This window comes from Nerophis lumbriciformis, linkage group LG11 (genome assembly GCF_033978685.3).
Source record: "Nerophis lumbriciformis linkage group LG11, RoL_Nlum_v2.1, whole genome shotgun sequence".
In the NCBI taxonomy this organism is placed as follows: domain Eukaryota; kingdom Metazoa; phylum Chordata; class Actinopteri; order Syngnathiformes; family Syngnathidae; genus Nerophis; species Nerophis lumbriciformis.
In genome coordinates, this window is record NC_084558.2 from 16,493,328 (window position 1) to 16,505,439 (window position 12,112).

The 12,112-nt window shown below is 35.9% G+C and overlaps 1 protein-coding gene across 4 annotated transcripts in view; it reads left to right on the forward strand.

The window, feature by feature from the left end:
* The window catches only part of fdxr (ferredoxin reductase), a 16,658-nt gene extending 4,781 nt beyond the window's left edge, over positions 1-11,877 (forward strand). For 3 of the 4 annotated variants that reach the window (XM_061967228.2, XM_061967229.2, XM_061967230.2), the window contains 10 exons: positions 82-177; positions 579-701; positions 776-889; positions 971-1,072; positions 2,701-2,808; positions 7,134-7,218; positions 9,437-9,636; positions 9,703-9,874; positions 9,957-10,130; positions 10,855-11,877. In XM_061967228.2, coding sequence (XP_061823212.1) covers positions 82-177; positions 579-701; positions 776-889; positions 971-1,072; positions 2,701-2,808; positions 7,134-7,218; positions 9,437-9,636; positions 9,703-9,874; positions 9,957-10,130; positions 10,855-10,985 — 1,305 coding nt within the window. In that variant the 3' untranslated portion in view covers positions 10,986-11,877. Of the gene's footprint in view, positions 1-81; positions 178-398; positions 518-578; positions 702-775; positions 890-970; positions 1,073-2,700; positions 2,809-7,133; positions 7,219-9,436; positions 9,637-9,702; positions 9,875-9,956; positions 10,131-10,854 lie in introns of all 4 variants that reach the window. The other variant, XM_072914083.1, reaches the window with a different exon arrangement.
* The last annotated feature ends 235 nt before the right edge of the window (positions 11,878-12,112 follow it).

Genomic DNA, 12,112 nt, shown 5'->3' on the forward strand with positions numbered 1-12,112 from the left:
AACATTGTTACTTATAATACAGTGTGTTTTTAACTGGATTTGAAGGGATTGAAATACTGTATGTTTACATTATCCTATCAGGCTCGTCAAGACGTTGAGGTGGACATTTATGAGCGACTACCTGTTCCCTTTGGCCTGGTCAGATTTGGGGTTGCTCCTGATCACCCCGAAGTAAAGGTAAGGCCTAATGCAGGGTCGTCCAATTTTTTTTCCACCGAGGGCTGCATACAGCACATTGACACTTTGAGGGACAGTTTGACACATTTTGTACATACATTTAATCCAGTGTAGTTCAATATATGCTACGATATCAGAACAAAGCATCTTAGCTTTGTGTTATAGGTGACAAAGTAAATTAGTGTAATATCTAATAATGTATTGTTTTATGTTCTTTTCAGAGTATGCCCATTGCCAGTAAAAAAACGAGATGCATAACAAAAATGGCCCAGGTCTCTTAGCAGAGTTTTGCTCTGGAGCTGGACAAAATTTGACATTTTCTCTTTTTGGATGCTATAAGGTTGGCACCTGTTTGTTTTTTTCTTCGAGCATAATCACTGACAAATGAATTACTTCCTCAGAACGTCATCAACACATTCACACAGACAGGCAAAAATGCCCGCTGTAGTTTCTACGGTAACGTTAACATCGGGAAGGATGTGAGCGTTAAAGAGCTACAGCAAGCCTACCATGCTGTTATATTGGTAAGATGTTAGTAAGTTAGCTTTGTGTAAATGTATGTGTGTTATACTTATTATTTGAATATATGTTACGGTAGAGTTATGGGGCAGAAGGAAACAGGAGTATGGGGATACCTGGTGAAGACTTGGCCGGCGTGTACTCTGCAAAAGACTTTGTGGGCTGGTACAATGGACTGCCAAGTTGTCAACAGGTACTGTCATTCTCTTCACTATGCAGATTTTTTTGTTCAGGTTTTGCTTCTTGAACTTCAGATATTTTTGTTTCCATTCAGCTTAGTCCAGACTTAAGTTGTGAAACAGCAGTTGTCCTGGGTCAAGGCAACGTGGCTTTGGACGTAGCAAGAATACTACTGTCTCCCATGGACATGTTAAAGGTATGCAAACACTGGCAAAGACATTATTGGTGTTTACAGTAAAAGGCGCAGAGTGTGTCTTCTGCTTTTAAGAAAAGTCAAAATAGATGTCTTTTTTTGCTGCTCAACAGTGCACTGGATTAATACACTGTCAAATCTCAACATACATAATTGAAGTACATCACATGTACTAGTCTTCATTCCATCATTTTTTATTTGTCATGGAGATTATCATTTTGCATGGATCTTTTCTTGGTGAAGAGCTACGAGACTGTCAGTGGCTGTGAGATTATATTCCAGCCATCTATTTTCTCCCGCTTGTCCCTCTCGGGGTCGCGGTGGGCTGGAGCCTATACCAGTGCACTCAAAAGGCAGGGTACACCCTGGACAAGTCTCCATCTCCTCGCAGGACCAACACAGATAGACAGACAATTATTCACACTCACATAACAGGAAATAATAACTAGACATTATACTTCTTCTTTGCATGCGATTGCTGAGAAATAGCGTTGACGAGCTAAAATAACAACAGATAAACTGCAAACCTATAAGGCAGGACGCTATGTTACAGCGATCCCTAGATATTTCCCCAGGCATTACATTATGGGATCGGTGTGTACACCCTGGACTGAGCGCCAGTCAGTGGCACAAACTAAAAACCATGAACACTTACGACCAATTACAATTTTTCAATTAACCTATCATGCATGTTTTTTACTTTTTTGAAAAACCCACTGAGGGAACATACAAACTCCACATATAGATGCCTAAGCAGAGATTTGAAACCTCAATCTATGGAGTGTGGCCTACAAGCTAACCACTCGGCCACCATGCAGCCTTAGTTTACATTGAACCAATGTAAAAAAAAATGTAGACGGTTTATGATACATAATATTACTAAGTGGCATTCTTCTTTTATTTTATTGAAAGTTTGGACATTTTAAAAATACAATAGGGTAAATGATCTGTATTCATTGTTTAAACAAGATGCAGTCGTTCCTCACCACATCATGCTTCAAATATTGCAGCTTCACCACATTGCAGATTTCTTGGGGATATTTTCTTGCAGCATATTCTTTAACTGTTGGTCCTAAATAAACAAAAAACTATCAATACTACAGTAGTATTGGGCATTAGAGGAGACCAAATCAGAACGTGCTGTTTAGTATAGTGGCCACTGATTAGCTCAGCCTCAGGGAGCATTACTGTATTGGATTAAAATACCGGTAGTTTAAATGTGACTAAATGGTGTTCTTTCATGTCTAGATGGCTCTCATAATGTTGAAAAACATGGTATATGGTCCTTTGTGTGTAGGTATATCAATATATCAGAATCAGAAATACTTTGTACATATAGCCTCTTTTCATGAAAATATTCCATCAAATGTGATTAAGAAATGTGTTTAGGTATGTTTTATTATGTCAGAAGGAGCATATCCATTCCAAATAAAGCAAATACTACTACTACTATTATGCCTTTGCTGTATCACTGTGTTTTAATCATGCTTACAGATTACACATTTTCTCTAACCCTAACCCTATTTTCCGCGTTAAGCGGCACCCTGGCCATTGATACTGTAAATTAAGTACACAAGACCCACACGTCTTATTGTTGACATAAATGGAAACGTGTTTCTGTTGGTTTGCAGAAGACTGATATCACCCAGGCAGCCCTTGAAGCTCTGATGGAGAGCCAGGTCCGAAGAGTGCTAATTGTTGGCCGTAGAGGACCAATGCAAGTCGCCTGCACAATCAAGGTGTGTGAATGTTGTAGTATTTTTTAAAAAGACAACTTATTATGACTTCACAAAAAAAAATCAAGACCAATCTTTCATAATGGAAGCAAAGTCCCACTTAATAGCACATAATTGTGGTGCTCTTCACTGTGCACTCGACTCATCCGCAAGCAATACAGCGGAAGCACTAATTTCAAGCATTTTTGAGACTACACAATTTGGAGCAATTTCTATTCAAACAACATTTATGAGAAAGGTATGCCATTAAGTCATTAAAAACTGAATTTAAACCACATGATATCAGCATACCTCAGGAGAACTAAGTTCAGACTCGCAAAAGATTTAAAACTGAACTAGTGTATTTTGCTTTTTCCTTGGCTTTATGTTGCTTTTTTTGTGACACCTATTCTAAAATAGGAATATATACCTATAAGTTAGGGGTGGGCAATACTGAAAAAATTTGAAGTAAAAGTAGATACTGCGCCATTATCGCTTTTGCCGTTACCAATACTTTTTTTCAAGATCATTTAGTTACATTGAAGAATGTTGACAATCAAAATATTTTCATCAACAAACTTACATGTGAACATTTTAACAATATATACATATACATATATACAAAATAAAATGTAGCATTATCAACAAAAAAATTAAGTTATTTTCATATATATACACGTGTTATTTTCAATTCACGGTAGAAGCTTGTATGCAAATTACCCCACCATGAAACATTTTTTGGACAAATTCAACAACCCCTTCAAAGTGATCGCTGTCTCAGAGACATGGATTGATGAAAAAAAGGAATAGATTTTGAACTGGAGGGATGTGAACTAAATTACATCAACAGAACCAACAGGAACGGAGGAGGAGGAGTAGTAGTAGTACATGATGAAGGACTTGAACTACAAAATGGTGAATAACATGTCATTTGCTATTGACAATATTTTGGAATGTATAACCATTGAAATATGTATTGAGAAAAGCAAAAACGTACTGATCAGTTTTATATATAGATCACCTAAGTCAAACATTGACTAGTTTGAAAACTGGTTCAAGGTAACCTTCACTGAAATCAGTCAAAAAGTAATTATCTTTTGTGGACAATTTAACATTGACCTCCTTAACACTATTAAGCATAAAACTATTGATAACTTCATAGACACAATGTATAGTATACGTTTATATCCTATAATCACAATACCAGGTAGAATCACCGGGCAAAGTGCCACACTTATTGACAATATATTTACAAATTATTTTGATAATAATACAACAAGTAGTTTGCTAATATCTGATATAAGTGTTCATCTACCGGTTTTTACAATCTATGATGGAAACTACAGAGTAACATTGCTGAAGATCTATAGAAGCAAAAAATAAGTGCAGAACGTATAAAAACAAGCTAACCAACATTTTATGAACATGTAGAAACTAATATTATAGTCATTTATTAGACAAGAACAAAAATATTATGAGAGCAACATGGGTTATCAAATAGTATTATAAAAAATGGTGTTAAGAGGGATTACCCCGAATACTTCTTAAATGTAAAAAGTGACAACAAGAAGGAAGTAGTTGAAAAGATTTCAGATCAAGTCAGTTGAGGACATAAATGACACCATAGACGGCGTTTTAAAATCGTGTTTTTATCATCTTCGTCTTTTAGTAAAGGTAAAACCGTTTTTATCTTTTAACCTTTTTGAACAAGTCGTGCATGCTTTTATTTCAAGTCACCTGGACTACTGCAATGCACTTTATGCTGGCATTAGCCAAAAAGCTCTCTCCCGGTTGCAGTTAGTCCAGAACGCGGCAGCACGACTTTTAACAGGGGCCAGGAAACGCGAGCATATAACCCCAATTCTTGAGAGTTTGCACTGGCTCCCTGTTCATTTTAGAATTGATTTTAAAACCTTGCTGTTTGTTTTTAAAGCTTTACATGGACTGGCACCTCAGTATATGTCGGACCTCATCCAAATTTACACTCCTGCGCGCGCTCTGAGGTCCGAGAGCCAGCTCCTGCTCGTGGTTGCCCAAGACAAGACATAAAACCAGGGGAGACAGGGCCTTCTCTGTGGTTGGCCCTAAGCTCTGGAACACTCTGCCCCTCCATGTTCAAACTGCTTCCACAGTGGAGTGTTTTAAGTCTCGTCTTAAGACCCACTTTTATTCTTTGGCTTTTAACACTACGTGAGTTGGGTGGTCTTCTATCCTCTGTTGTCCTCTGTGTTTTTTTTTTAATACATTTTGATTTCTATTTACTGTTTTAATTGGTTTTACCCTTTAAAATCGTTTTTAATAATATTTATTTTTATATTGTTTTTATATTGGTTTTATATTTATTTATTTTTTGTTTTTATTCAGTCATTGGTGGAGCATAATATTGTTTTTAATATTGTTTTTAATATTGTAAAGTGGATTGGACAATTTTTTTTTTCTTTTGTCACATTCTTGAGGAACATTGAATTGGGATTTCTGTCTATGCAATCAATCCCAATTCGATGTTCCTCAAGAATGTGACAAAAGAAAAAAAAATTGTAAAGAAATGTAAATCCAAGACCTCAACTGACTGTCATCAAATATATATGAAAGCCATAAAAAAAGTTACTGAAGAAGTTTCAGAGCCTTTATTGTATATTAGCAATCCATCATTTCAAACAGGCAAATTCCCAAACAAAATGAAAATGGCCAAAGTTGTTCCAATTTATAAGACTGGAGACAAACACCAATTTACAAACTATAGACCTGTTTCCTTACTTCCACAATTTTCTAAAATCATCGAAAAAGTATTTAAAAACAGATTGGACACATTCATTAATAAAAGTGGAACATTTGTAGAGAACCAATACAGATGCAGAGCTAACATTTCAACATCAATGGAATTTATCAAAATAATAGAGGAAATAACCAATGCAAAAGATGGAAAACAGAGTGCAGCAGCAGTATTTATGGAGCTAACAAAAGCATTTGACACAAACAATCATAACATCTTAATTACTAAATTAGAACAATATGTAATCAGAGAGGCTGGTTTTAAACTGGATAAGAAGCTACTTAACCAACAGGAAGACATCCATCCATCTATTTTCTACCGCATGCAATTTGTGAAAATAGGTGATAGTATGTCAACAGCCCTTGAGATATCTTGCGGCGTATCCCAGGGATCAATACTGGGACCAAAATTGTTCAATCTTTATATCAACGATATTTGTAAAGTTACAAAGGACTTAAAATTAGTATTTTATGCCGAAGACATAAGTGTCTGTGTGTGTTCAAGGGAAAACGCACAGAAGCTATTACAAATACCAAAAGAAATGAACAAATTAAAAAGATGGTTTTACAAAAACAGACTATCTTTGAATCTCAATAAAATGAAAATAATGCTATTTGGTAACAGTAGAAAAGAATGTCAAACACAAATACAGATAGACGGAGTAGACATTGAAAGGGTAAAATAAATCCAATTTTTGGGAGTAATAATTGACGATTAAATGAACTGGAAATCTCATATAAAAATACATAACACAAGGTGGCAAGAAATATTTATATAATAAACAAAGTAAAATATGTTCTAGACCAAAAATCACTTCACATTCTCTACTGCTCGCTAGTGTACCATATCTAAGTTATGGTCCAGAAAAATGGAGAAATAACTACCAAAGTACAATTCATTCACTAACAGTGTTACAAAGTAGGTCAGTTAGAATAGTACATAATGTTGGATATAGAGAGCATAATTACAAACCCTTTATTAAAATATTGCAATTCAATGATTGGGTGCTTTTGCAAACAGCTAATATTATGTACAAAGCAAACTGTAACCTGATACCCAAGAATATACACAAATTCTTCTCAACAAAGGAGGCAAAATATAACCTCAGAGAAAAATGTACTTTGCACGTAAAAGACTTAAAACTTTTAGTATGTGGAATTAAATTATGGAATGGGTTAAGCAAATAAGTCAAATAATGTACTAACTTAATGCAGTTTAAGAGGTTCTAACAGTGTTTACAATGTATAAGGAAGAAGAACAATGATATTTATTGTAAATAAAGATATGAATCATCTCTTTATGTGAATTGTAACTGACTTAACTATTTATGAAGAGAACTGTTGTATTTAGAAAACATTGGTATAATTGTGCTACAAATTGAAAACAGGAAGTGAACATATATGTGTAAGAAACTGCTATGTGTGTCTATAACGTTGTTGATTAACCCTTTTTGGCCAAGCCTGTTAGGTTAAATTAGTAGAAGAGGTCGTGTTTTATGTAGTACGGTCAATAATTTGTCCTCGTATGGATTGTTATCTCACTGGAAAACACACATTTTGCATTTTGTTTATTATAGGAGGTCAGAGAAATGGTCAACCTGCCTGGGACCAAGCCTCAAATGCTGCCAACTGATTTTGATGGTGTCCGTGAAGCTCTTCAAGGTGAAAGTTGAATTATTTTTTCTACTTTTAGGATCATACATTTACTGCTCAATTCAGTAGGTAGACCTGCTGACCAAATATATAATCCAACCATCCATCTATTTTCTATACTGCTGGAGCCTATCCTAGCAGACTGTGTGCAACAGGTGGGGTACACCCTGTCAATCACAGGACACATATAAACAAACAACCATTCATACTCACATTTGCACCTATCTACTTTTGGTCCACTAGTCACTATTCTACTAGTCTGCTATATACATAATTACATAGTTTAAAAATAAGCTTTTACAAATACAAAAATGCCTATTGTTGCAGTTGTACTTTTCATTGAATTTGCAGTCACACGTGAAAAAACATTCGAAAGTATGACGACAAGAAGCTGTGGTTTCCTGATCAAAACTTGCACCTCCACGTTTGAGCAGTAAAGGCAGTCTTTTATTTTATTTTTTTGTTTGTTTTTTGAACAATTTGTCCCCCAGTTATCTGTCCTCATTCGTCCGACCGCTTGCCATGTCCTTGATAGTGAAAAACACTTGATGATGAATGTACAGTACAGTTCAGGGTTTATTATGATACCTAGTGAATTGAGTAAAGGCAGAGAGTGCTGCCGTTATAGGAAATGTGCAACGACCAGTCAGTTGTCTAATAGTGTAACACAGGTGCTTCCTCGTCTCTTTGTGTTCTCTCTTTAGTCATCACTATGCGTTGAGGAAGAGGGTTAACACAATACAAATACTCCAAACAACCTTGGCTTGTTTTCTTAAATGTATTCATTCAGTCTGTACCCACATCAACACATACACAATATAAAAGTAACCAACTATTAATGTTTGTTTAAATACTTTCTCATGTACATTTCTTAATTCTGAAAGATGAGGACTTACCACTATCTATCACTATCATTATAAATATTAAACAGTTTTGTGTGAGCGAAGTCAGTACTGTAACTGGATTGATCAGTAACGTTATTGTGGGATTATAATGCACTTCTAGTTTCAGAAAATAGTCCTGTTCCTTTCTTCAGGGTATACATAAAATCTGGATAGAGGCAAAAATACATATACCATATTATAAAATTAAATACATTGTAGTATATAGTATATAAACACACACACTCAAAGACACGTATTTATTTAAATGTACTTAATATAGATAAATAATATAAATATGTATATTATATTTTCTAATTTGTATATTTCAATAGTTTATTTATAGTATTACAAATAATATTGTATTTATATATTATTAGATTACAAAATAAAATAACGTTCTTTGTTAAAAACTATAGCATTTATTATTGATTAAATTTTATTTTTTAGTAAATATTAGATGTGTTTATTATATGTTCAGACTTGTGTATAGTAACATCAATGGTGAAATGCAATTTGGGAGTAATTTCAAAACAATGTTTTAAGTATCAGTTAGTTTACAGGTGTCAAACTCTCGGCCCTAGGGCCAGATCTGGATCGTCACATCATGTTATGTGGCCTGAAAAAGCTTGGAAACAATGTGTGTCAATAAAGCACTTTATTTGTTCTTTCAATTTTGATAGAAAATGTGCATGTATGCAATCGCATCTCTGATCATGCCACAAACATTTCATTAACTTATATTCCAAGCATTTTTCTTTTAACATAAAAATTATTAAATTCTGCTTGTCACCCTGACTTATGATTTCAAAGCAAGTTATCGATCAATGTGTATGGAATAAAAATATAATAACATGCATTAGATAATCAAATGCATCGGCAATTGTGGAATAATATCGTGAGGAAATTAAACATTATTCACATATATTCAGTGTTACAGGAATCTCAAAATGGCAGCCATAACTGCGATGTGGCCCTCAACGAAAACGAGTTTGACACCCCGGAATTAGTCTTGCAAATCTCAGATGCAGTTTACTGTTAATATTAACACAAAAAATACACTTTTTACTCAGGAATGACAAAGGCGTGATAAGTCATTTTGTATCTTTAACTGTAAGAAAAAGTTTAAAGTTAAAGAAAAGGTTAACCACAGCAAAATACAGTATAAAAAGAAATAAAAACATTTACCTTAGTTTAAAAAGTACCAATGAATCTGGACTTTCCTATAAAAGTTACACCGGATTTTGTTTAGTTAAATCTTGGTTGTCAAAAATGATATATATACACTAGGAGGTACATTTAGTTTGATATCAGAAAAAACATTGCCTACACTATGGCTGTTTCAGATTTACCAAGACCACGAAAGCGTCTCACAGAGTTGATGTTGAAGGCAGCCATCGAGCTTCCAGCCGAAAAAGAGCAGGAAAAAAGTAATAAGGCTTCACGCAGTTGGGGATTTCGATTCTTCCGGAGCCCAGTCCAGGTCCTTCCAAGTGCTGATGGCACCAGGACGGCTGGCATCCGCCTGGCAGTCAACAAACTGGAGGTAAGCTGATTTTCATTTTCATTTTTCTTGGACTGATGATTGCTGAATTGACATGTCTAACGTTAGGGTTCAGGTGAGGCAGCGCGTGCAGTGCTCACTGGCGAAGTGGAGGACGTGACCTGTGGCCTTGTCATCAGCAGTATTGGCTACAAGAGCCTCCTCATTGACCCATCGGTGCCGTTTGACTCTCAAAAAGCTATAGTCCCGAACCTAATGGGCCGTGTTCAACAAGCTGCAGGTACTTTTATAAAAATACAGCACCAAGTGAGCTAAAATCAGAAAGATAAGTAAGCATGTGTCAAATCGTTCCTTGCTTCTAGGTCTTTACTGCAGTGGCTGGCTTAAAACTGGCCCAACTGGCGTGATAGCCACTACTATGAATAATAGTTTTGAAACGGCACGATCCCTAATTGAAGACATGGACTCGGGAAAATTGGACCTTTCTGCTGATAAATCCGGTGCCCAAAAAATCAGAAATCTGCTTGAAAAGAGAGGTATTTTACTTGAATATATCTGTGTATTTGCAGTTGGTATTGACTTTGTTTCCCTCGGTTTTGAATGAATATTTTTAAAAACGGTAATTTAAAGAAGTGGTTTGACTGCGCGGGTTCCCTCCGGGTACTCCAGCTTCCTCCCACCTCCAAAGACATGCACCTGGGGGATAGGTTGAAGGGCAACACTAAATTGGCCCCAGTGTGTGAATGTGAGTGTGAATGTTGTCTGTGTTGACCCTGCGACTTGTCCTGGGTCTACCTTGCCTAACGCCTGAGTGCAGCTGGGATAGGCTCCAGCACCCCATGCAACCCTGAGAAGGACAAGTGGTAGAAAATGGATGGGTTTGAGAGTGCTGCCGCTGTAAATCCAGCAGAGGGCGCAGTCCCAGAAGATATTTCAAGATTTAAGCAAGTAGATGCTTTGAAAGGATGAGATTAAGGGTTTTTTATGGGCGCATCTATTCGCTTTTTTGCAATACACGGGTGGGTGTTGGGGTTTAGAAATTCTGTATTCCACCTTTGCCTCATACATTAGTAATGCACTAAACAGCACACACTTCTGAAATGTAAGTATGCTGTCTATACAAGAGTGACGGACATTTTACTTATTTCATATAATTGTCAATGTTAGTCACACATTATTTCAGCAGGATTGCAAGATCCTACTTTGTACTGTATATATTTTCAAATGACATCACATTGTTTCATTTTATCGTCTCTGTAGAAATTAAGCCTGTAACCTTTTCGGGCTGGGAGAAGATTGACCGTGTGGAGACAATGAGGAGTGGGTCGACAGGAAAGCCCAGAGAAAAATTGCTGACCGTGGAAGAAATGCTGCAACTTGCCTGGATGTGACCACCGAATACAGCTTAGTGATTTCACTAAGCTGTATTACATTTTATCGACAAAGACAAACCTTGACCCACATGGAAGAGTGTCAAGATCATGTGAAAAAATATCAAAGAAAATTGTGGTATTTGCATTAAATTGAGTTTGATGAAATATAAAAACCGTAAATGTGTTGTCCAGTAAAATTGGTGTTTTTGACCAAAGCTGCAACAGGAAGGAAAATATTTGATTCCTACCGTTTTGAGAGTTCAGCCCCTGAATTTTTTTATGGTAGGTTTGAGTCTATTGTGTATGTACTTGTTAGTTTGACATCCATTTGGTTTGAATTGACGTTTAAAGAACTCTGCCGCTCATCTTTTAACCAAAACCAAACGACGTGAGCACATTACTCCTCGGCTGGTTTTCCTTCACTGGCTCCGTTACTTTTAGATGTCATTTAAAAAATTTTTTTTTTTTTTTTTTTTTTTTTTTTTTTAAATGCCTACACCAAGAAGCCCCGCCCTATCTTATTGAGCTGCTGCAACCTTATTGTCCCAGCATGACTGTCTTCAGACTAGATCCTCCTTGCTGCCCCAGAAACTAGGCTAAAAACAAGAGTAATTTCAGTGGCAGGGCCCAGACTATGGAACAACCTTTCACTATTAAGTCCTCCCAGTCTGAGTCAATTTAAGTCTAGGCTAAACATATTGTCACTCCGGCATTCAGATCTAGTTAGACAATCTTTTTTTAAATGTACATTTTAGGTGATAACCTTCACTTCTTTGAAGGTATATTTTACTACCGTATTTTATTCATCCTTCTGTGTTACAAAGTAAATGTGACACTGTGGCCCTCTTACAGTATGTCTGTACAGCACTTTGGCCAACAGGTTTTTTTTTGGTTTTTTTAAATGTGCTATATAAATAAACTGACCTAAATGGTTGAAATAATGAGTACTTAATGGGCACATCTGTCTCTGGGGGACATTTTTGCTTGATAGGGATTCAAGTACTTACAAATGTATTTTTTCCTAGATTGTTTTAACAGTCTTAGAAAATAGCACAATTTTAGATTACCTTGTAATGGACAAAAACACTTGAACAGAAATAGAAGCCAACTGTACATCCAGTTTACAAAGAGTTTAGCTTCATTAG